Genomic DNA, 26144 nt, shown 5'->3' with positions numbered 1-26144 from the left:
AATTTGAGATTCACACATAATTTTCAAAAACATTGTATAGAATTTTTGGATTTACAGTTACAGGGATCACCCAACAACAAAATAGAATTTTCCACTTACCGCAAACCCATTTCGGGTAACACATTACTCAGAGCGGACAGTAACCACCCACCTCATACTATACGGGCCATTCCTGTGGGTGAAATGACCCGTATCAAGAGGAATTGTACCAATAGTGACATTTTTGAGCAGGAGGTTTGCAATTTGGAGGATAGACTCAAAGTTCGAGGATATTCTGACTTCCATTGCAGTAGAGCACGCAATATAGTCACCAGGAAAGACCGTTCTACATTAATTCAATCCAAACATAAACCAACAGTTAACAAACATCAACAAAAAAATTGTTCCAAACCAGTACTGTCACTTACATATACTCCGCTTTTTAATAGTATAAAATACATCATTAAGAAACATATTCATATTTTGCAGGAGGACGATAAGTTATCAGAATTACTGGCTCAGGGTTGTGCAGTTGTCCCCAAAAGGGCTAAAACCCTTGGGGACATACTGTCTCCTAGTTTGGTTCTATCAGATAAGAGGTCCCCGACATGGTTACAACGGCTTGGCTTTTTTAAGTGTGGCACTTATCCGTGCCGCACTTGTACGTTTGCTAAAGTTTGCAGTACATTCTGCAACAATTCCAACACCAGACATTTCCCTATCAAACAACATATGGATTGTAATTCCACACATGTGGTATATGTCATTGAGTGTACATTGTGCAAAATCAAATATGTTGGTTGTACCAGCAGAAAATTAAAGGTTCGTGCTCTAGAACATCTCAATGACATTACCGGGAATCCAATAAGAAATAAATCGGGTGCATCATTACATTTCATCAACTGTCACCATGCTAACTGTAAACCTTTTGTAATTTACGGCATTGAAAAAATTATGCCTTTGGCAAGAGGGGGTGATATACATAAACGATTGCGAGATCGGGAAGCTTTTTGGCAATTTATGTTGGGCACACGTGCCCCTGAGGGCATGAACATACGCCGGGAATTATTATTTCATTATTAATTTTATTTTTATTTATATTATTAGTTGCTGCCTTTTAGTTTCCCTCACACATACACATATACATATATCATTTCTATTAGTTATGTGTCTCCTTGTGTAATCTCACTCATGTTATGTTTGTGTTTATGTTCATGAACATGCCCCTTGTTCACACTTATGCAATGAAGAGCGTTTTTTCCATATGGTGACTTTATAGTCAGTTTTTAGTCAGTTGGCATGTATTTTCCACTGCCCACACATATCTAATTGTAACATTTACTTACCAGTACACAACAGGTATGTTTTGGAATTGTCTAGGATTTATACAGGGATATACAGTTTGCATATACACTTATATAAATATAAATAAATATCATTGCAACTCAAGCTGTATGGATGTTTTCACATCCATGTTCTCATGTATATATCTATTGGTATCCTAAGAATATGTGGATCTATTATTCATTACTATTATGTCCATCCTTTACTCGTCTGTCTGTTTATCCGAAAGTGTTTTTACTATTTACTTTTGTGTATATATATTTTGTAAATGGAAGTGCTGAGTGTGGTGGCTACACCAACAGCACACCCTATGTTCATTTATTCACTCCCACTGTTATTCAATTCACCTGGTTGTAAGGGATTTAAGGAAGGAATGTAGTGGGGTGGGATTATCAGTGAACAAGAGTGCGCATGCGCTCGAAACGCGTCTGAATCCTGTGGGGTCCCTGCACTATGGTGTATCACATGCTTGATTTGCAATGAAAAATAAAGGCAACGTTCTTCGCAAGTGCTGGACCATAATACTGTAATATACTGATCCCATACCCCCTACACTGTATAATACTGTAATATACTGATCCCATCCCCCCCCCCCACACTGTATAATACTGTAATATACTGATCCCATACCCCCCACTGTATAATACTGTAATATACTGATCCCATCCCCCCACACTGTATAATACTGTAATATACTGATCCCATCCCCCCCCACACTGTATAATACTGTAATATACTGATCCCATACCCCCCACACTGTATAATACTGTAATATACTGATCCCATCCCCCCCCCCACACTGTATAATACTGTAATATACTGATCCCATCCCCCCCCACACTGTATAATACTGTAATATACTGATCCCATACCCCCCACACTGTATAATACTGTAATATACTGATCCCATACCCCCTACACTGTATAATACTGTAATATACTGATCCCATCCCCCCCACACACTGTATAATACTGTAATATACTGATCCCATACCCCCCCACACTGTATAATACTGTAATATACTGATCCCATACCCCCCACACTGTATAATACTGTAATATACTGATCCCATCCCCCCCCACACTGTATAATACTGTAATATACTGATCCCATCCCCCCACACTGTATAATACTGTAATATACTGATCCCATCCCCCCACACTGTATAATACTGTAATATACTGATCCCATACCCCCCACACTGTATAATACTGTAATATACTGATCCCATACCCCACACTGTATAATACTGTAATATACTGATCCCATACCCCCCCACACTGTATAATACTGTAATATACTGATCCCATACCCCCCACACTGTATAATACTGTAATATACTGATCCCATACCCCCCCACACTATATAATACTGTAATATACTGATCCCATACCCCCCACACTGTATAATACTGTAATATACTGATCCCATACCCCCCCACACTGTATAATACTGTAATATACTGATCCCATCCCCCCCACACTGTATAATACTGTAATATACTGATCCCATTCGGCTCCCTCATTACATCACTGAGATTTAAAAACATGAGGTCAAACCTGTCAGCGCTGCGGTCGCATGTATAATGACGTCACACAGGATGACGTTCAGTCACAAGAAGGGGGTGCTGGAAGGAGGGGCTACCAGTGGTTAGGGGGCGGGGCTTTCTAGTGTACAGCGCTCTATCTTCCGGATATGGCGTCGGGCCTTTTGGCGGAAGTTGCGTTCTCGTTTCTATGGTAATGAGTATCCCAAGCATCATACAGGTGGACGCGGCCGCTCGTACAGGATCGGAGACAGATGAGGGTAAGAGGCGGCGGGTGGCTGTATAATACTGAAGTGGGAGGGGTTACGTCTGTACGTGCTGCTAATAACACTGTACTACATTGATGACGTCACTATACAGCTATATACTGTGAGCATTGCTGCTGTCTTGTCTGTAGCTTCCACCATGGCCCGAGACCAGGAGACAGATGGACGAGCAGTGACCGGGGATGTGATGGAAATGCTGCAAAGCCTGAAAGTGAGGAACAGCATAGCCCTGCAGGAGCTGACATCAGTGTATGCGGCCTGGGGAGGAGCAGAGCGCCCCCTGCTGTAAGTGCTTGTATGGCTGCTGTCACCGGGCTCCTCCTCCTCCATATACATGTACACCGGGCTCCTCCTCCTCCATATACATGTACACCGGGCTCCTCCTCCTCCATATACATGTACACCGGGCTCCTCCTCCTCCATATACATGTACACCGGGCTCCTCCTCCTCCATATACATGTACACCGGGCTCCTCCTCCATATACATGTACACCGGGCTCCTCCTCCATATACATGTACACCGGGCTCCTCCTCCTCCATATACATGTACACCGGGCTCCTCCTCCTCCATATACATGTACACCGGGCTCCTCCTCCATATACATGTACACCGGGCTCCTCCTCCTCCATATACATGTACACCGGGCTCCTCCTCCATATACATGTACACCGGGCTCCTCCTCCTCCATATACATGTACACCGGGCTCCTCCTCCATATACATGTACACCAGGCTCCTCCTCCTCCATATACATGTACACCGGGCTCCTCCTCCTCCATATACATGTACACCAGGCTCCTCCTCCTCCATATACATGTACACCGGGCTCCTCCTCCTCCATATACATGTACACCAGGCTCCTCCTCCATATACATGTACACCAGGCTCCTCCTCCATATACATGTACACCGGGCTCCTCCTCCTCCATATACATGTACACCGGGCTCCTCCTCCTCCATATACATGTACACCGGGCTCCTCCTCCTCCATATACATGTACACCGGGCTCCTCCTCCTCCATATACATGTACACCGGGCTCCTCCTCCTCCATATACATGTACACCGGGCTCCTCCTCCTCCATATACATGTACACCGGGCTCCTCCTCCTCCATATACATGTACACCGGGCTCCTCCTCCTCCATATACATGTACACCGGGCTCCTCCTCCTCCATATACATGTACACCGGGCTCCTCCTCCTCCATATACATGTACACCGGGCTCCTCCTCCTCCATATACATGTACACCGGTGCTCCTCCTCCTCCATATACAGTACACCGGGCTCCTCCTCCTCCATATACATGTACACCGGGCTCCTCCTCCTCCATATACATGTACACCGGGCTCCTCCTCCTCCATATACATGTACACCGGGCTCCTCCTCCTCCATATACATGTACACCGGGCTCCTCCTCCTCCATATACATGTACACCCGGCTCCTCCTCCATATACATGTACACCGGGCTCCTCCTCCTCCATATACATGTACACCGGGCTCCTCCTCCTCCATATACATGTACACCGGCTCCTCCTCCTCCATATACATGTACACCGGGCTCCTCCTCCTCCATATACATGTACACCGGCTTCCTCCTCCTCCATATACATGTACACCGGGCTCCTCCTCCTCCATATACATGTACACCGGGCTCCTCCTCCTCCATATACATGTACACCGGGCTCCTCCTCCTCCATATACATGTACACCGGGCTCCTCCTCCTCCATATACATGTACACCGGGCTCCTCCTCCTCCATATACATGTACACCGGGCTCCTCCTCCTCCATATACATGTACACCGGGCTCCTCCTCCTCCATATACATGTACACCGGGCTCCTCCTCCTCCATATACATGTACACCGGGCTCCTCCTCCTCCATATACATGTACACCGGGCTCCTCCTCCTCCATATACATGTACACCGGGCTCCTCCTCCTCCATATACATGTACACCGGGCTCCTCCTCCTCCATATACATGTACACCGGGCTCCTCCTCCTCCATATACATGTACACCGGGCTCCTCCTCCTCCATATACATGTACACCGGGCTCCTCCTCCTCCATATACATGTACACCGGGCTCCTCCTCCTCCATATACATGTACACCGGGCTCCTCCTCCTCCATATACATGTACACCGGGCTCCTCCTCCTCCATATACATGTACATCCGGGCTCCTCCTCCTCCATATACATGTACACCGGGCTCCTCCTCCTCCATATACATGTACACCGGGCTCCTCCTCCTCCATATACATGTACACCGGGCTCCTCCTCCTCCATATACATGTACAACCGGGCTCCTCCTCCTCCATATACATGTACACCGGGCTCCTCCTCCTCCATATACATGTACACCGGGCTCCTCCTCCTCCATATACATGTACACCGGGCTCCTCCTCCTCCATATACATGTACACCGGGCTCCTCCTCCTCCATATACATGTACACCGGGCTCCTCCTCCTCCATATACATGTACACCGGGCTCCTCCTCCTCCATATACATGTACACCGGGCTCCTCCTCCTCCATATACATGTACACCGGGCTCCTCCTCCTCCTCCTCCTCCTCAGGGGTGTAGCTAATGTCTCCTGGGCCCTGGTGCGAGAGGTCAACTTGGCCCCCCCCCCTTTTCACGACCAAGACCGATATTACCAATAACACCAGCCTATAGGAAGAGAACATTTTATCACCATACATATTACCGCCATACTGTTATTGACCAAATTCTGTACACTGAGACCAATATTACCAGTATATAGGAAGGAAATATTACTGCTACACCACACCCACTACCATCACCACCATATTGTTACTGACCAAATCCATACTGAGACCAATAAAACACAGTACCAGATAAAAGTAACAAATATTACCACCGCATACTGACTAATACCACCGCTGCTACTGAATAATCCACTGTACACAGATCACTATCCCCTCATCCAGTCATATAGAGGCTGACCCAGCCCTACACAGGCTCTGTACACCATATACATTATAGTGCAGTTATATCAGGTGACTCACAAGGGGCGTCTTCTCTGATCAGAGTCGTTTTAATTTTCTCCTCCATCCGTCCTGTGCCGTTATGAGAACTTCTCCGAGCCACGAATCCACAGAATCTGCCAGACAAACATATTAGGCTCCTCACTCCATTAGGCACCATCCTTATCTCTCTACTAACTGCACATCTGTATTGGTCCCTATATGCCCTCATTTAGTGGGTAGGCTGACACTATGTGATCCCCCTTATAGTATATGCCCCGCTCTGTGTAGCCTCCTTATAGGCCCTCTCCCCCCTTACTTACACTCCCTTATAGATGGCTCCCCTTTCCCCCCTGCTTACAGATGGCCCCCCACTCCCCCATAGATGGCTTCCCTCTCCCCACTCCCTTATAGATGACTTCCCTCTCCCCCCTCCCTTATAGATGACTTCCCTCTCCCCTCTCCCTTATAGATGGCTTCCCTCTCCCCACATTATAGATGGCTTCCCTCTCCCCCCTCCCTTATAGATGGCTTCCCTCTCCCCACATTATAGATGGCTTCCCTCTCCCCACATTATAGATGGCTTCCCTCTCCCCCCTCCCTTATAGATGGCTTCCCTCTCCCTCCCCCCATTATAGATGGCTTCCCTCTCCCCTCTCCCCCATTATAGATGGCTTCCCTCTCCCCCCTCCCTTATAGATGGCTTCCCTCTCCCCACATTATAGATGGCTTCCCTCTCCCTCCCCCCATTATAGATGGCTTCCCTCTCCCCTCTCCCCCATTATAGATGGCTTCCCTCTCCCCTCCCCCTCCATTATAGATGGCTTCCCTCTCCCTCCCACTCCCCCATAGATGGCTTCCCTCTCCCCCCTCCCTTATAGATGACTTCCCTCTCCCCCCTCCCTTATAGATGACTTCCCTCTCCCCCCTCCCTTATAGATGACTTCCCTCTCCCCCCTCCCTTATAGATGGCTTCCCTCTCCCCACATTATAGATGGCTTCCCTCTCCCCTCTCCCCACATTATAGATGGCTTCCCTCTCCCCTCTCCCCCATTATAGATGGCTTCCCTCTCCCCACATTATAGATGGCTTCCCTCTCCCCTCTCCCCCATTATAGATGGCTTCCCTCTCCCCTCTCCCCCATTATAGATGGCTTCCCTCTCCCCCATTATAGATGGCTTCCCTCTCCCCTCTCCCCCATTATAGATGGCTTCCCTCTCCCCTCTCCCTCCATTATAGATGGCTTCCCTCTCCCCTCCCCCTCCATTATAGATGGCTTCCCTCTCCCCTCCCCCTCCATTATAGATGGCTTCCCTCTCCCTCCCCCCATTATAGATGGCTTCCCTCTCCCTCCCCCCATTATAGATGGCTTCCCTCTCCCTCCCCCCATTATAGATGGCTTCCCTCTCCCCTCTCCCCCATTATAGATGGCTTCCCTCTCCCCTCTCCCCCATTATAGATGGCTTCCCTCTCCCCTCTCCCCCATTATAGATGGCTTCCCTCTCCCTCCCCCTCCATTATAGATGGCTTCCCTCTCCCTCCCCCCATTATAGATGGCTTCCCTCTCCCTCCCCCCATTATAGATGGCTTCCCTCTCCCTCCCCCCATTATAGATGGCTTCCCTCTCCCCTCTCCCCCATTATAGATGGCTTCCCTCTCCCTCCCCCCATTATAGATGGCTTCCCTCTCCCCTCTCCCACATTATAGATGGCTTCCCTCTCCCCACATTATAGATGGCTTCCCTCTCCCCTCTCCCCCATTATAGATGGCTTCCCTCTCCCCTCTCCCCCATTATAGATGGCTTCCCTCTCCCCCATTATAGATGGCTTCCCTCTCCCCTCTCCCCCATTATAGATAGCTTCCCTCCCCCTCCATTATAGATGGCTTCCCTCTCCCTCCCCCTCCATTATAGATGGCTTCCCTCTCCCTCCCCCTCCCCCTCCATTATAGATGGCTTCCCTCTCCCCTCTCCCCCATTATAGATGGCTTCCCTCTCCCCCATTATAGATGGCTTCCCTCTCCCCCATTATAGATGGCTTCCCTCTCCCTCCCCCTCCCCCTCCATTATAGATGGCTTCCCTCTCCCCCATTATAGATGGCTTCCCTCTCCCCTCTCCCTTATAGATGGCTTCCCTCTCCCTCCCCCCATTATAGATGGCTTCCCTCTCCCTCCCCCTCCATTATAGATGGCTTCCCTCTCCCTCCCCCCATTATAGATGGCTTCCCTCTCCCCTCTCCCCCATTATAGATGGCTTCCCTCTCCCCTCTCCCTTATAGATGGCTTCCCTCTCCCTCCCCCCATTATAGATGGCTTCCCTCTCCCTCCCCCTCCCCCTCCATTATAGATGGCTTCCCTCCCCCTCCATTATAGATGGCTTCCCTCTCCCCCCTCCCTTATAGATGGCTTCCCTCTCCCTCCCCCCATTATAGATGGCTTCCCTCTCCCCTCTCCCCCATTATAGATGGCTTCCCTCTCCCCTCTCCCCCATTATAGATGGCTTCCCTCTCCCCTCTCCCCCATTATAGATGGCTTCCCTCTCCCCCATTATAGATGGCTTCCCTCTCCCTCTCCCTCCCCCTCCATTATAGATGGCTTCCCTCTCCCTCCCCCTCCCCCTCCATTATAGATGGCTTCCCTCTCCCTCCCCCTCCCCCTCCATTATAGATGGCTTCCCTCTCCCCTCTCCCCCATTATAGATGGCTTCCCTCTCCCTCCCCCTCCCCCTCCATTATAGATGGCTTCCCTCTCCCCTCTCCCCCATTATAGATGGCTTCCCTCTCCCCCATTATAGATGGCTTCCCTCTCCCTCCCCCTCCCCCTCCATTATAGATGGCTTCCCTCTCCCTCTCCCTCCCCCTCCATTATAGATGGCTTCCCTCTCCCTCCCTCTCCCCCTCCATTATAGATGGCTTCCCTCTCCCTCCCCCTCCATTATAGATGGCTTCCCTCTCCCTCCCTCTCCCCCCTCCATTATAGATGGCTTCCCTCTCCTCCCTTCTTATAGATTACCCCCCTCCTCTCCTCCCCCTGTGCACAGCAGATAACAAAAAAAACTAGATTTGCATTTCCAGGGAAATACATAGTGCTTGAAAAGAGCGCCCCTTTACCAGTGACTTCCATTTAACTTTAATCCTGGGTGCCGTCCCTTTAAGAGTGACCTGGGTCCCTTTAAGAGCGACCTGGGTCACTTTAAGAGCGACGTGGGTCCCTTCGCTCTCGAAGGGACCCAGGTCGCTCTCGAAGGGTCCCAGGTCGCTCTCGAAGGGTCCCAGGTCGCTCTCGAAGGGACCCAGGTCGCTCTCGAAGGGTCCCAGGTCGCTCTCGAAGGGACCCAGGTCGCTCTCGAAGGGACCCAGGTCGCTCTCGAAGGGACCCAGGTCGCTCTCGAAGGGACCCAGGTCGCTCTCGAAGGGACCCAGGTCGCTCTCGAAGGGACCCAGGTCGCTCTCGAAGGGACCCAGGTCGCTCTCGAAGGGACCCAGGTCGCTCTCGAAGGGACCCAGGTCGCTCTCGAAGGGACCCAGGTCGCTCTCGAAGGGACCCAGGTCGCTCTCGAAGGGACCCAGGTCGCTCTCGAAGGGACCCAGGTCGCTCTCGAAGGGACCCAGGTCGCTCTCGAAGGGACCCAGGTCGCTCTCGAAGGGACCCAGGTCGCTCTCGAAGGGACCCAGGTCGCTCTCGAAGGGACCCAGGTCGCTCTCGAAGGGACCCATTTCACTCTTAACCCTTTGAGGACCAGGCCCAAAATGACCCAGTGGACCGCGCAAATTTTGATCTTTCGTTTTTCCCTCCTCCCCTTCTAAGAGCTCTAGCACTCTCAGTTTTCTATCTACAGGCCATGTAAGGTCTTGTTTTTTACAGGAATAGTTGTACTGTGTAATGGCGTCATTCATTTTACCATAACATGTATGACGGAATCCCAAATATATTATTTATGAAGATATAAATAGGTGAAATCATAAGAAAGAATGCAATATGGTAACGTTTGGGGGGTTCCTGTGTCTACGTAATACACTATGTGGTAAAAACGACACGACACTATTATTCTATAGGTCAGCCCGAACACAACCATATGCAGGTTACACAGATTCTCTAATGTTATATATTTTTTTTTTTTATGAAATCCTTTTTTTTTGGCAATTAAATATTAATAAAATGGGCCTATTGTGACGCTTATAACGGTTTTATTTTTTCACCTACGGGGCTGTATGGGGTGTCATTTTTTCCGCCATGATCTCTAGTTTTTATTAATACCATATTTGTGAAGATCGGACGTTTTGATCACTTTTTATTGATTTTTTTTTTAATATATAATGTAACATAAAATCGGTAATCTGCGCACTTTTTCCCCTCTTTTCGTGTACGCCGTTTACCGGTCGCAATGACGCTTGTTATATTTTAATAGATCGGACAATTATGCACGCTACGGTATATTATATGTTTATCTATTTATTCATTTTTATATGTTTTATTTATGTAATGGGAAAGGGGGGTGATTTAGACTTTTATTGGGGGAGGGGTTTTGGGGTAGTGTGTTAGTGTTTTGACCTTTTTTTTTTTTTCTTTTTTTTTTTTTTACACATTTGAAGTCCCTTTGGGGGACTTCTACATACATTGCTTTGATTTATACACTGATCATTGCTATGCCATAGGCCTATCATTGATCAGTGTTATCGGCGATCTGCTCATTGAGCCTGCCTGTGGCCATAGGCCTAGCATTGATCAGTGTTATCGGTGATCTGCTACACTGAGCCTGCCTGTGCAGGCTCAGTGTAGCAGATCGCCGATCGGACCGCACGGAGGCAGGTAAGAGACCTCCGGCAGCGATCGCTGCAGCGTGTCATTACCGGTGAAGTCCCGGCTGCTGATTGCAGCCGGCCCCCACCTGCTATGAAGCGCGCTCCGCTCCGGAGCGCGCTTCATAGCGGGAAAAACACCCAGGACGTAAGGTTACGTCATGGGTCGTCTGGGGACAGACTTCCATGACGTAACCCTACGTCGAGGGTCGTCTAGGGGTTAAAGGGACCCAGTTCGCTCTTAAAAGGACCCATTTTGCTCTTAAAGGGACATATTTCGCTCTTAAAGGGACCCAGATTGCTCTTAAAGGGACCCAGATTGCTCTTAAAGGGACCCAGATTGCTCTTAAAGGGACCCAGATTGCGAGCGACTTGGGTCCCGTCCTTTAAGAGCGACTTGGGTCCCGTCCTTTAAGAGCGACTTGGGTCCCGCCACTTTAAGAGCGACTTGGGTCCCTTTAAGAGCGACATGGCTCCCGTCCCTTTAAGACAGACTTGGGTCCCTTTAAGAGCGACTTGCGTTCCTTTAAGAGCGACTTGCGTTCCTTTAAGGGTGACCTGGGTCCCTTTAAGAGCGATCTGAGTACTTATAATGGTAAAGATCATTGCTCGGTTACCATGACAATCTTACTCATGTCGGGGAGACAAAATGGTTAAGGACCTTCCATATATTACATCTTCTATTGGCCAATAGTGGACATGTGACTGTGGATGGTGTGATACATTGCATGACGAGACCTTAGAGTTCCTATTGGCTGCTATATCTCAGCTATTTGCATATGTGCTGTGATTGGCTGTCAGCGGTTAGAGTGTGGCCATTATTTGCAATGGGCCATTATTTTCTATGGGAAATTTGGGGTCGTTTAACGTAAATTTCTTAAAAACGACAAATCCGATCAAAACGAAAAATAGATAGCACACCTCACACCGCCGAGGGCTTCGAAACGCAGTTTGAACTGAGTCTGTGCGCAAAGCGTTTCGGGCTGTATTACGCGCAGAAAAATGGCTGGAAGAAGAAACAGAAGAAGAAGAAGAATACGGATTACAATGTGGGGATTTTCAAGCACTATAAAAAAAAAACCTCACCTGCCATCCGTTCCCACGTCGAACCTCTCGCCTCCTGGTCCGATCCCCTACTGATGCGCCGCTGCCGGGGGTGTCCCGTCCTATCCCCGGCAGCGCCACGCATCAGTGAACTCCCTGTACGCCGGGGCTGGGACTTTCGGCACAGGAAGCGTCTCTGACGTGCGCTTCCTGTGCCGGAAGTCAGGGCCCCAGCCGGCATAGGGAGCTTACTGATTCGCCGGGGATAGGACGGGACACCCCCGGCAGCCTCGCGGGCCCCCCCCTCATGGCGGGCCGGGTCGCAGCGGCGACCGCTGCGACCCTGGTAGCTACGCCACTGCTCCTCCTCCCCCATACACATGTACACTGGGCTCGGCTATTCCTCCTCCTCCTCCTCCTCCTCCATACACATGTACACTGGGCTCGGCTATTTCTCCTCCTCCTCCTCCTCCATACACATGTACACTGGGCTCGGCTATTCCTCCTCCTCCTCCTCCTCCTCCATACACATGTACACTGGGCTCGGCTATTCCTCCTCCTCCTCCTCCTCCTCCATACACATGTACACTGGGCTCGGCTATTCCTCCTCCTCCTCCTCCTCCATACACATGTGTATGGAGGAGGAGGAGGAGGAGGAGGAGAAATAGCCGAGCCCAGTGTACATGTGTATGGAGGAGGAGGAGGAGGAGGAGAAATAGCCGAGCCCAGTGTACATGTGTATGGAGGAGGAGGAGGAATAGCCGAGCCCAGTGTACATGTGTATGGAGGAGGAGGAGGAGGAGGAATAGCCGAGCCCAGTATACATGTGTATGGAGGAGGAGGAGGAATAGCCGAGCCCAGTGTACATGTGTATGGAGGAGGAGGAGGAATAGCCGAGCCCAGTGTACATGTGTATGGAGGAGGAGGAGGAATAGCCGAGCCCAGTGTACATGTCTATGGAGGAGGAGGAGGAGAAATAGCCGAGCCCAGTGTACATGTGTATGGAGAAGGAGGAGGAGGAGAAATAGCCAAGCCCAGTGTACATGTGTATGGAGGAGGAGGAGGAGGAGAAATAGCCAAGCCCAGTGTACATGTGTATGGAGGAGGAGGAGGAATAGCCGAGCCCAGTGTACATGTGTATGGAGGAGGAGGAGGAATAGCCGAGCCCAGTATACATGTGTATGGAGGAGGAGGAGGAGGAGGAGGAATAGCCGAGCCCAGTGTACATGTGTATGGAGGAGGAGGAGGAGGAGGAGGAGGAGGAGAAATAGCCGAGCCCAGTGTACATGTGTATGGAGGAGGAGGAGAAATAGCCGAGCCCAGTGTACATGTGTATGGAGGAGGAGGAGGAGGAGGAGGAGAAATAGCCAAGCCCAGTGTACATGTGTATGGAGGAGGAGGAGGAATAGCCGAGCCCAGTGTACATGTGTATGGAGGAGGAGGAGGCTCGGCTATTCCTCCTCCTCCATACACATGTACACTGGGCTCGGCTATTTCTCCTCCTCCTCCATACACATGTACACTGGGCTCTGCTATTTCTCCTCCTCCTCCTCCTCCTCCATACACATGTACACTGGGCTCGGCTATTCTTCCTCCTCCTCCTCCTTCATACACATGTACACTGGGCTCGGCTATTCTTCCTCCTCCTCCTCCTCCTCCTCCTCCTCCTCCTCCTCCTCCTCCTCCTCCATACACATGTACACTGGGCTCGGCTATTCCTCCTCCTCCTCCATACACATGTACACTGGGCTCAGCTATTCCTCCTCCTCCTCCATACACATGTACACTGGGCTCAGCTATTCCTCCTCCTCCTCCATACACATGTACACTGGGCTTAGCTATTCCTCCTCCTCCATACACATGTACACTGGGCTCAGCTATTCCTCCTCCTCCCCCATACACATGTACACTGGGCTCAGCTATTCCTCCTCCTCCCCCATACACATGTACACTGGGCTCAGCTATTCCTCCTCCTCCCCCATACGCATGTTCACTGGGCTCAGCTATTCCTCCTTCCCCATACGCATGTACACTGGGCTCAGCTATTCCTCCTCCTCCTTCCCCATACACATGTACACTGGGCTCGGCTATTTCTCCTCCTCCTCCTCCTCCATACACATGTACACTGGGCTCGGCTATTCCTCCTCCTCCTCCATACACATGTACACTGGGCTCGGCTATTCCTCCTCCTCCTCCATACACATGTACACTGGGCTCGGCTATTCCTCCTCCTCCTCCTCCTCCATACACATGTACACTGGGCTCGGCTATTCCTCCTCCTCCTCCATACACATGTACACTGGGCTCGGCTATTCCTCCTCCTCCTCCTCCTCCATACACATGTGTATGGAGGAGGAGGAGGAGGAGGAGGAGAAATAGCCGAGCCCAGTGTACATGTGTATGGAGGAGGAGGAGGAGGAGGAGAAATAGCCGAGCCCAGTGTACATGTGTATGGAGGAGGAGGAGGAATAGCCGAGCCCAGTGTACATGTGTATGGAGGAGGAGGAGGAATAGCCGAGCCCAGTATACATGTGTATGGAGGAGGAGGAGGAATAGCCGAGCCCAGTGTACATGTGTATGGAGGAGGAGGAGGAATAGCCGAGCCCAGTGTACATGTGTATGGAGGAGGAGGAGGAATAGCCGAGCCCAGTGTACATGTGTATGGAGGAGGAGGAGGAGAAATAGCCGAGCCCAGTGTACATGTGTATGGAGAAGGAGGAGGAGGAGAAATAGCCAAGCCCAGTGTACATGTGTATGGAGGAGGAGGAGGAGGAGAAATAGCCAAGCCCAGTGTACATGTGTATGGAGGAGGAGGAGGAATAGCCGAGCCCAGTGTACATGTGTATGGAGGAGGAGGAGGAATAGCCGAGCCCAGTATACATGTGTATGGAGGAGGAGGAGGAGGAGGAGGAATAGCCGAGCCCAGTGTACATGTGTATGGAGGAGGAGGAGGAGGAGGAGGAGGAGGAGAAATAGCCGAGCCCAGTGTACATGTGTATGGAGGAGGAGGAGAAATAGCCGAGCCCAGTGTACATGTGTATGGAGGAGGAGGAGGAGGAGGAGGAGGAGGAGGAGGAGGAGAAATAGCCAAGCCCAGTGTACATGTGTATGGAGGAGGAGGAGGAATAGCCGAGCCCAGTGTACATGTGTATGGAGGAGGAGGAGGCTCGGCTATTCCTCCTCCTCCATACACATGTACACTGGGCTCGGCTATTTCTCCTCCTCCTCCATACACATGTACACTGGGCTCTGCTATTTCTCCTCCTCCTCCTCCTCCTCCATACACATGTACACTGGGCTCGGCTATTCTTCCTCCTCCTCCTCCTCCTCCTCCATACACATGTACACTGGGCTCGGCTATTCTTCCTCCTCCTCCTCCTCCTCCTCCTCCTCCATACACATGTACACTGGGCTCGGCTATTCCTCCTCCTCCTCCATACACATGTACACTGGGCTCAGCTATTCCTCCTCCTCCTCCATACACATGTACACTGGGCTCAGCTATTCCTCCTCCTCCTCCATACACATGTACACTGGGCTTAGCTATTCCTCCTCCTCCATACACATGTACACTGGGCTCAGCTATTCCTCCTCCTCCCCCATACACATGTACACTGGGCTCAGCTATTCCTCCTCCTCCCCCATACACATGTACACTGGGCTCAGCTATTCCTCCTCCTCCCCCATACGCATGTTCACTGGGCTCAGCTATTCCTCCTTCCCCATACGCATGTACACTGGGCTCAGCTATTCCTCCTCCTCCTTCCCCATACACATGTACACTGGGCTCGGCTATTCCTCCTCCTCCTCCTCCTCCATACACATGTACACTGGGCTCGGCTATTCCTCCTCCTCCTCCATACACATGTACACTGGGCTCGGCTATTCCTCCTCCTCCTCCATACACATGTACACTGGGCTCGGCTATTCCTCCTCCTCCTCCATACACATGTACACTGGGCTCGGCTATTCCTCCTCCTCCTCCTCCTCCATACACATGTACACTGGGCTCGGCTATTCCTCCTCCTCCTCCATACACATGTATACTGGGCACGGCTATTCCTCCTCCTCCATACACATGTACACTGGGCTCGGCTATTCCTCCTCCATACACATGTACACTGGGCTCGGCTATTTCTCCTCCTCCTCCTCCTCCTCCTCCTCCATACACATGTACACTGGGCTCGGCTATTTCTCCTCCTCCTCCTTCTCCATACACATGTACACTGGGCTCGGCTATTTCTCCTCCTCCTCCTCCTCCATACACATGTACACTGGGCTCGGCTATTCCTCCTCCTCCTCCTCCTCCTCCTCCATACACATGTACACTGGGCTCAGCTATTCCTCCTCCTCCTCCATACACATGTACACTGGGCTTAGCTATTCCTCCTCCTCCTCCTCCTCCTCCTCCATACACATGTACACTAGGCTCAGCTATTCCTCCTCCTCCCCCATACACATGTACACTGGGCTCAGCTATTCCTCCTCCATACACATGTACACTGGGCTCAGCTATTCCTCCTCCATACACATGTACACTGGGCTCGGCTATTCCTCCTCCTCCTCCATACACATGTACACTGGGCTCGGCTATTCCTCCTCCTCCTCCATACACATGTACACTGGGCTCGGCTTTTCCTCTGTCTCCATACACATGTACACGGGCTCGGCTTTTCCTCCGTCTCCATACACATGTACACTGGGCTCAGCTATTCCTCCTCCCCCATACACATGTACACTGGGCTCAGCTATTCCTCCTCCCCCATACACATGTACACTGGGCTCAGCTATTCCTCCTCCTCCCCCATACACATGTACACTGGGCTCGGCTATTCCTCCTCCCCCATACACATGTACACTGGGCTCGGCTATTCCTCCTCCTCCTCCTCCCCCATACACATGTACACTGGGCTCGGCTATTCCTCCTCCTCCTCCTCCCCCATACACATGTACACTGGGCTCAGCTAGTAGTTGGCCGATCCTTCTGAGATTTGCCGACACTCATCTTTATGTCTGTGACTCGCTATAAGATTCCCATACACCATAGATGAATGTGTGTGGTTGATTCTTGATTAAGTTTGTTGGTTTCTTGACTCTTCCATGAACAGATGTGGGGATATGCTGTTATCTTTTTTTACGATCATATACGAGGAGTGTTGTAGAGTGAAATTCTTACTATGGTAGAGCTGACCAAGTTCCATGTCTTCCTAAAGTTCCAAAGCAAAGGTCAAGGCCACCATTAAAGGCAGAGAAATCACTGTTCCCCAGCCATTCCAAATGATGGTGCGTGAAGCAGAGAAAAGGAAGATGCTGAAGGCTCAGGCTTGGCTAGATGTACCTGGTGAGCTGAGTGTGGATGATGCCGAGTGTGTAAAGCAGTTCCGGGCCCAGCCACTACCAGCCCACATTTTCTTACCAATGTATAATGAAATAGTGGAAGAAAATGAAAATCGAAGAAAAAGTGGAATGCAGAAAAGGAGAGAAGACTTGATGTCCATGCAGAAACCATTCCAGCTTCTGGTACAAGACAGGAACCGACCAGTGAGTGCCCCCCCTGAAAAAGCACACAGGAGAAGGAGGCCCATTCCCAAATCTGTTCTGGACCCCACTGTCAGCGATAAACTGAAAGGTGATTGCTTCTACCTCAGTGTGGGCTCCTTCAGGGTCAAGCTTAACATAGATTGTACAGGTGCAAAGCTAACTCATTCTATTTTCCACAGAGGCAGAAATTTTAAGAAAAATTAACAGTCATTTACGGGCAAAGGATCTACTGGCGAGCTCCTCGGCCCCCGTGCCGCTGAGCCGAGACATCCGCCAGCCACTTTCTAGAACCTCCCTGAAAATCAAACAGCAGCATCTGGGCTTCTTACAGCAGGATCTGACCTTCCAGCCCCAAGTAAACCAGTCTGTCCCTGACTTCCAGAAGTTGTATCGCAACTTCCAGAAACTCTCTTTAAAGAAACAGAGGACACAAGAACCTACAGCAAGCAAGCCTTTCAATCTGCGCACATCCAGCGTCCTCTCCAAGAGTCGCAGTAGGACAGAGGTTGTCCAGGTGAGAGTGTGACTACCGTTCAGTCATGTGATGTGGCAGACAGGCTTTCAGGTACCATCCGGTCCTATGATGTGGCAGAAGGGCTTTCAGGTACCATCCGGTCCTATGATGTGGCAGAAGGGCTTTCGGGTACCATCCGGTCCTATGATGTGGCAGACAGGCCTTCAGGTACCATCCGGTCCTATGATGTGGCAGACAGGCCTTCAGGTACCATCCGGTCCTATGATGTGGCAGAAGGGCTTTCAGGTACCATCCGGTCCTATGATGTGGCAGAAGGGCTTTCGGGTACCATCCGGTCCTATGATGTGGCAGACAGGCTTTCAGGTACCATCCGGTCCTATGATGTGGCAGAAGGGCTTTCAGGTACCATCCGGTCCTATGATATGGCAGACAGGCCTTCAGGTACCATCCGGTCCTATGATGTGGCAGACAGGCTTTTAGGTACCATCCGGTCCTATGATGTGGCAGACAGGCCTTCAGGTAGCATCCGGTCCTATGATGTGGCAGACAGGCCTTCAGGTACCTGCCAAGGGTACCAACACACTACTGGAAATGCCATTGATCAGGAGTGCCTGGTGTTTCTCTTGACATCATGCATGTCATTTGTATTGCTGCTTGTGCTCTGCATAGTACTCTCTCTGACTGGTCTTACAAGTTAATGCATGTGGGGTACACCGAAGGTCTGTCTTCTGTGAATATGGTTTTGTGTTACTGCTTTTACAGGAGAACCCACCCCAGAGACCCTCAACCTACCCGTCCAGTTTATCACTGAACACTCTTCCAGTCTACATTACTGATGGCACCAAGAGGCGTGAAGTTTCTATCAGGTAATGTTTACGTTTTAAATGGAAAACCATTTTATTACATTCTATTAATGTGTAGAATGACTAAAGAACCTCTTGTTGGATTATGTTCTGGTGCGTCTCCTCCGAGGGGTGAAGCCTTAATGCAGAAGCTGTATTATCCTAATGACCACCATTTATTGCTTGTGTATAGCCTTTTTGGATTGTCTCCATATCGGTTCTTGCTATAATGCTTGCTGTTAGCAGTTGTGCAAGGGTGAAAGCTCATATGTTTATTGTGAATTCAATTCCTTGCAGGTCTTCTCTACAGGAGAGAGAAAACCAGGATATAAAGAGGGAAAAGTGGCTTCGTAAGCACCAGGAGAAATCTCTGGCAATGCGGCCCTCATTGTCCAGACGAGCCAAAGCCCTGGATCCACACAAGCCATTAGCCGCATGTATGAAAGAAAAACTGGAAGAGATGCGGTAAGTAAAATCCTGCAGTGACTGTGGAGGAGAGCAAGATATGATATTGGGCAGTGTACTTGGTCCAGCTTCCGTACAGGACAGATATGTAGCCGTAATGCCGGTGCACTGTCATGCAGACAGAACTGGTACTAAACCTAGAGTATCCCACAAGCGCATGTTAGTATAGGTATACAGGGATGTATGCTGAACCATTTCCTGCTTTTTATAATCTAGACAGGCTGATCGCAGAAGAACTCAAGAATACAAAGATGAGCTGGAAGAAATCATGCATCGCGTCAGCACAAAAGATTATCTCTTTGAGCGTGTCTCCAAGGTCAGAAGTGATTAAAAGGGTTATCCACCTAAGCAGAGCTGACACTCGCATGGTGTAGCTATGTGCTGCATAACAGGCATCTGTTTACCAGGGAGGGGGGTGTAGTGTAGATTTAGACCTCTGCTTGCTGACTGTGAATAAAAGCAATCTAGTTCCATCCAGACTCTTAGGAACATCTATAACACTTACAATATTTAGAGCTGTGACACAAGGACAGGTACTTATGCCTGCATTCACTGACAGAAAGCAGAGATAGAACTATAACATTTCATATTACAGAAACCTAGGTTCAGGGACAAATATAAGTCCATGGAAGCAGCACAGGTGCATGGAGATGATGCAGATACTGTCTTTTGGCGGTCAGGTTACCAAGGCAATAGACAGCTAACCCGCCCCCCCAGAGAGGAGATCTACAAAGGGGGGAGGGAAGAGGGAGCTGAGTGTGGTCTGAGTGCACCCAGAGTAGAGGATTTTACATATTCAGAGTGGATAAGAATGAGGGGAAAAGAACAGGGAAAAGATGCAAGATAGATTAAACAGGTATATTAGACATAGGGTGGTATTGGGAAGGAGGATCATTTAGAATATTATTTTTGTTACCCGGATAACCCATTTAAGGTTTTCATATTACATGTTTTCTGTCCTTGCAGGGATGTGCAATTAAAGACATGGAACGCCGGTTTACACATACTCTAGTACAGACTGGACTGAATGATGACTTTGTGCAGCAGAAGGGAAGGGATCATCTGGAGCTGAGTGAACCCTAAGGCAGCGATGATGCAGAATCCTAGTGAGACAGGTATCAAGGATGTAACATTCTGCACAGTGGTCACTATAAAATCTGGGTCGCAGTACTAAGGATAGTCGAACTTGGGAACAAAGTAGAACAGAAATGAAATGAGAATTTAGCTTTAAGGGGTTATCCAAGATTAAAAAAACAATCTGCACTCTGTGTACAATGTCACAGCTTACATCCCCCCCCCCCCCCCCCCAATGCCAGACATGTCCTCATGTTCAGTCTGATACTACAGTGCCGCTCCACTCACTTTACTATAACTGTCTGTCTTATCCTGGACAACTCCTTGGATAATGTTGGGGCAAATATTGGCCTTCTGCCTACAGTATTACTAGTTTTCTGTTGATGAAACCATAATTTGCATGGGGGGGGGTGAATTTGGTCATAAAGGTTGGAACAATTGAGGGCATGGTCATAGGGGTGGGGCACAAAGCACTGCCCCTGCCCTATAATGCCCTATATTTCATATTTGCTAGCACAGAGATTATAGGGGTACTTAAAAACTTTGTATATATTGCTGCTCTTATATAAAACATAACATGTTATCCTTACCTATCCACCCTACCCCCGTTTATTTTCCTGCAGCATCTCCAGGTCCCCCCCCTTCCCCCGTACCCTCCTGCAGCATCTCCAGGTCCCCCCTTATCTCTCCACCCCCCCCCTTCCCCCGTACCCTCCTGCAGCACCTCCAGGTCCCCCCCCTTATCTCTCCGCCCCTCCTGCAGCACCTCCAGGTCCCCCCCTTATCTCTCCGCCCCTCCTACAGCATCTCCAGGTCCCCCCCTTATCTCTCCGCCCCCCCCTTATCTCTCCGCCCCTCCTGCAGCATCTCCAGGTCCCCTTCTTATCTATCCGCCCCTCCCTTATCTCTCCGCCCCTCCTGCAGCATCTCCAGGTCCCCCCCCCCCCTTATCTCTCCGCCCCCTCCTTATCTCTCCGCCCCCTCCTTATCTCTCCGCCCCTCCTGCAGCATCTCCAGGCCCCCCCCTTATCTCTCTGCCCCTCCTGCAGCATCTCCAGGTCCCCCCCTTATCTCTCCACCCCCCCTTATCTCTCCACCCCCCCTATCTCTCCACCCCCCCTATCTCTCCACCCCCCCTATCTCTCCACCCCCCCTATCTCTCTGCCCCCCCCTTATCTCTCCGCCCCTCCTGCAGCATCTCCAGCCCCCCCCTTATCTCTCCGCCCCTCCTGCAGCACCTCCAGGTCCCCCCTTATCTCTCCGCCCCTCCTGCAGCACCTCCAGGTCCCCCCCCCTTATCTCTCCGCCCCCCCTATCTCTCTGCCCCTCCTGCAGCATCTCCAGCCCCCCCCTTATCTCTCCGCCCCTCCTGCAGCACCTCCAGGTCCCCCCTTATCTCTCCGCCCCTCCTGCAGCATCTCCAGGTCCCCCCCCTTATCTCTCCGCCCCCCCCCTTATCTCTCTGCCCCTCCTGCAGCATCTCCAGGTCCCCCCCTTATCTCTCCCCCCCCCCCCCTTATCTCTCTGCCCCTCCTGCAGCATCTCCAGCCCCCCCCCTTATCTCTCCGCCCCCCCTTATCTCTCCGCCCCTCCTGCAGCACCTCCAGGTCCCCCCTTATCTCTCCGCCCCTCCTGCAGCATCTCCAGGTCCCCCCCTTATCTCTCCGCCCCTCCTGCAGCATCTCCAGGCCCCTTATCTCTCCGCCCCTCCTGCAGCATCTCCAGGTCCCCCCCCTTATCTCTCCGCCTCTCCTGCAGCATCTCCAGGTCCCCCCCCTTATCTCTCCGCCCCTCCTGCAGCACCTCCAGGTCCCCCCCTTATCTATCTCCGCCTCTCCTGCAGCATTTCCATGTCCCCCCCCCTTATCTCTCCGCCCCCCCTTATCTCTCCGCCCCTCCTGCAGCATCTCCAGGTCCCCCCCCTTATCTCTCCGCTCCCCCTTATCTCTCCGCCCCTCCTGCAGCATCTCCAGGTCCCCCCCTTATCTCTCCGCCCCTCCTGCAGCATCTCCGCCCCCCACCCCTTATCTCTCCGCCCCCCTTATCTTTCCGCCCCTCCTGCAGCACCTCCAGGTCCCCCCTTATCTCTCCGGCCTTCCTGCAGCATCTCCAGCCCCCCCCCTTATCTCTCCGCCCCTCCTGCAGCACCTCCAGGTCCCCCCCTTATCTCTCTCCGCCTCTCCTGCAGCATTTCCAGGTCCCCCCCCCTTATCTCTCCGCCCCCCCTTATCTCTCCGCCCCTCCTGCAGCATCTCCAGGTCCCCCCCCTTATCTCTCCGCCCCCCTTATCTTTCCGCCCCTCCTGCAGCACCTCCAGGTCCCCCCTTATCTCTCCGGCCTTCCTGCAGCATCTCCAGCCCCCCCCCCCCTTATCTCTCCGCCCCCCCCTTATCTCTCCGCCCCTCCTGCAGCATCTCCAGCCCCCCCCCTTATTTTCCCCCCCTCTCTTATCTCTCCGCCCCCCCCTTATCTCTCCGCCCCCCCCTTATCTCTCCGCCCCTCCTGCAGCATCTCCAGGTCCCCCCCTTATCTCTCCGCCCCTCCTGCAGCATCTCCAGCCCCCCCCTTATCTCTCTGCCCCTCCCTTATCTCTCTGCCCCTCCTGCAGCACCTCCAGGTCCCCCCCTTATCTCTCCGCCCCTCCTGCAGCACCTCCAGGTCCCCCCCTTATCTCTCCGCCCCCCCCTTATCTCTCTGCCCCTCCTGCAGCATCTCCAGCTCCGCCCCCCCCTTATCTCTCTGCCCCTCCTGCAGCATCTCCAGCCCCCCCTTATCTCTCCGCCCCCCCTTATCTCTCCGCCCCTCCTGCAGCATCTCCAGGTCCCCCTCTTATCTCTCCGCCCCTCCTGCAGCACCTCCAGGTCCCCCCTTATCTCTCTGCCCCCCCTTATTTCTCTGCCCCTCCTGCAGTATCTCCAGCCCCCCCTTATCTCTCCACCCCCCCCCCCTTATCTCTCTGCCCCTCCTGCAGCATCTCCAGCCCCCCCCTTATCTCTCCACCCCCCCTTATCTCTCCGCCCCTCCTGCAGCACCTCCAGGTCCCCCCCTTATCTCTCCGCCCCCCCCTTATCTCTCCGCCCCTCCTGCAGCACCTCCAGGTCCCCCCTTATCTCTCCGCCCCCCCTTATCTCTCCGCCCCTCCTGCAGCACCTCCAGGTCCCCTCCTTATCTCTCCGCCCCCCCCTTATCTCTCTGCCCCTCCTGCAGCATCTCCAGCCCCCCCCTTATCTCTCCGCCCCTCCTGCAGCACCTCCAGGTCCCCCCCTTCTCTCCGCCCCCCCCCCTTATCTTTCTGCCCCTCCTGCAGCATCTCCAGCCCCCCCCTTATCTCTCCGCCCCCCCTTATCTCTCCGCCCCTCCTGCAGCACCTCCAGGTCCCCCCCTTATCTCTCCGCCCCTCCTGCAGCACCTCCAGGTCCCCCCCCTTATCTCCCCCCCCCCCCCCCCCTTATCTCTCCGCCCCTCCTTATCTCTCCGCCCCTCCTGCAGCACCTCCAGGTCCCTCCCCCCTTATCTCTCCGCCCCTCCTGCAGCACCTCCAGGTCCCCCCCTTATCTCTCCGCCCCTCCTGCAGCATCTCCAGGTCCCCCCTTATCTCTCCGCCCCCCCCTTATCTCTCTGCCCCTCCTGCAGCATCTCCAGCCCCCCCTTATCTCTCCGCCCCTCCTGCAGCATCTCTCCGCCCCCCCCTATCTCTCCGCCCCTCCTGCAGCACCTCCAGGTCCCCCCCTTATCTCTCCGCCCCTCCTGCAGCACCTCCAGGTCCCCCCCTTATCTCTCCGCCCCTCCTGCAGCATCTCTCCGCCCCCCCCTTATCTCTCCGCCCCCCCCTATCTCTCCGCCCCTCCTGCAGCACCTCCAGGTCCCCCCCCTTATCTCTCCGCCCCTCCTGCAGCACCTCCAGGTCCCCCCCTTCTCTCCGCCCCCCCCCCCCCTTATCTCTCCGCCCCTCCTGCAGCATCTCCAGGTCTCCTGCTGACCACAGACAAACTCATCTCTGCAGCTCAGCCAATCAATGGTCACGCACTTTCCCGTCTGTCGGTGACTGGCCTGACATGTATGTATGTGCACATAGACTACTAATAAATCTGGACCAATATTGTACCTTCTAGTTTACAAATACTGAGCCAAACAGGCAATGTTGAAGAGAAGCAACAGGTTAAGCTTGTGATCTATTTCAGTTTGGCACCAACAGTGACTTCTCATGGGATTAGTGGGCCTGCCATAGCAGTGGTCAGTGTATAAAAGAAAACTCCGAATGGTAACCCCTTAGCTCCCAGGTTCATTTTAGCAGAGTAAAAAGGTGGCTGCCATGTCAGAATTTCCTTTCTTTCCTGTAGGATGTGCATATGTATAGGAATCTGCGCAGATCTTCGGAGACACCTGGACATATGCTGTTGCTTCATTCCCAAATGACCTGCATTTATTCTTTATCTTTAGATTGATTTCACATTAAAATAATACCAACTAAAGTTTGCTGTCTTTTGGATTGGTCTACACATGTCCTGACCCCTTTTTTTTGTTTGTTTTATAGTAAAAAGCTTATAAGAAATGTCTTGGCTCTGTGTTATTTAGGAACACACGATGTGTGGGCTGCAGATCTTAGGCCCTAAGCTTCCATTGCCCTCAGGTGTCCAGTTTCCATACAGAGAGATGGGAGTCTATATATCCTGTGAAGAACAGTACACATTATCACATGGGGAAATGAACTTTATGTAGCTAGTCCTTGGGTTTATATACACGTGCATGTGATCAATGCTAGTAAGGTTCCAGAAAATAAATACAAAAGCACAACCCAACCTCTTCTCATGTATATTGAAAGATTACACGTCTATCAGCAGTCCAGAAGCATCTGGGTCTAGTGCTAAGACCCTTGCATTCTAGGATTTGCTACCGTTATGAGGATGATATTTAAAATGTTTAAAAAAGAAAGTTATACAAATTTTCTAATTACATACATATATATAAACATCTCCAGTCTTTCAGTACTTATCAGCTGCTGTATGTCCTGCAGGAAGTGGTGTATTTTCTCCAGTCTGACACAGTGCGCTCTGCTGCCACCTCTGTCCATGTCAGGAACTGCCCAGCGCAGCAGCAAATCCCCATGGAAAACCTTTCCTGCTCTGGACAGTTCCTGGCATGGACAGAGGGGGCAGGAGAGAGCCCTGTGTCAGACTGGAGAGAATACACCACTTCCTGCAGAACATACAGCAGCTGATAGATACTGGAGATTGTATGGAGATTGTATTTAAATGGAAGTTATTTACAAATCTGTATTACTTTCTTACACCAGGTTTGGAAAAAAATTAGAATTATGACTTTCATGAGTCCACATTACAGCACCACCTGGGGATTGGACCCTTGATCCTAAAGGGACCTGGAACCATAGAGAGGTTAAAAAGCGTCCCCTCCTATGCGCCCCTCAGTGTTTACCAATAACTATAGAACATAACATCAACACTAAATAGGGTGGGAATAAATTGGGTGCCGTCATGATGGACTCATGAGGACCACAGCTTGTTACACCTTCTGACCAAATGCGATATTGAGATTGTAGTGAAAAAGGTATGGGTTGTAGACCACGTAGCCACCTTACAGATCTACTCAACCGAAGCTGCAGACCTCTCTGCCCAGGAGACAGACATGGCTCTTGTAGAATGGGCCTTGAGACCTTAAGGTACCTGTTTCCCTAAAGACTTGTAGCTTTCGCCGAAAGTCATTTTCATCCATCTCGCGATGGAGGCTTTAGACGCTTACTTGCCCTTGTTGGGCCCTAG

At 51.4% G+C, this 26144-nt stretch overlaps 1 protein-coding gene across 5 annotated transcripts; it reads left to right on the top strand.

Moving 5' to 3' along the window:
• The first annotated feature begins 2971 nt into the window (after positions 1 to 2971).
• On the top strand, positions 2972 to 24839 carry FAM161B (FAM161 centrosomal protein B). Of its 5 annotated transcripts, XM_069950845.1 has the most exons (10): positions 2973 to 3130; positions 3268 to 3421; positions 17184 to 17311; positions 17405 to 17599; positions 17691 to 18025; positions 18749 to 18852; positions 19126 to 19293; positions 19510 to 19609; positions 20260 to 20408; positions 24708 to 24839. In XM_069950845.1, exons 1-9 carry the CDS (start codon positions 3061 to 3063, stop codon positions 20374 to 20376), a joined length of 1371 nt encoding a protein of 456 aa, XP_069806946.1. In that variant the 5' UTR covers positions 2973 to 3060; the 3' UTR covers positions 20377 to 20408; positions 24708 to 24839. The 5 variants fall into 5 exon arrangements, with proteins under 5 accessions (XP_069806945.1, XP_069806946.1, XP_069806944.1 ...); XM_069950843.1 differs by lacking the exon at positions 24708 to 24839 and adding an exon at positions 20991 to 21142 and having other exon boundaries at positions 17184 to 17599; XM_069950842.1 differs by having other exon boundaries at positions 2974 to 3130; positions 17184 to 17599.
• Positions 24840 to 26144: the final 1305 nt, after the last annotated feature.

The sequence above is a fragment of the Dendropsophus ebraccatus genome, chromosome 13 (assembly GCF_027789765.1).
Source record: "Dendropsophus ebraccatus isolate aDenEbr1 chromosome 13, aDenEbr1.pat, whole genome shotgun sequence".
Lineage (NCBI taxonomy): Eukaryota > Metazoa > Chordata > Amphibia > Anura > Hylidae > Dendropsophus > Dendropsophus ebraccatus.
The sequence above is the reverse complement of the archived record's forward strand: the minus strand, read 5'-3'. Positions and strand labels throughout refer to the sequence as shown.

Coding starts and splice junctions, on each gene's coding strand:
- FAM161B (XM_069950842.1), top strand. CDS start 3,061: ATGGTAATGAGTATCCCAAGCATCATACAGGTGGACGCGGCCGCTCGT. Junction 3,131..3,267: donor AGGATCGGAGACAGATGAGG/GTAAGAGGCGGC, acceptor TCTTGTCTGTAG/CTTCCACCATGGCCCGAGAC. Junction 18,026..18,748: donor GTAGGACAGAGGTTGTCCAG/GTGAGAGTGTGA, acceptor CTGCTTTTACAG/GAGAACCCACCCCAGAGACC.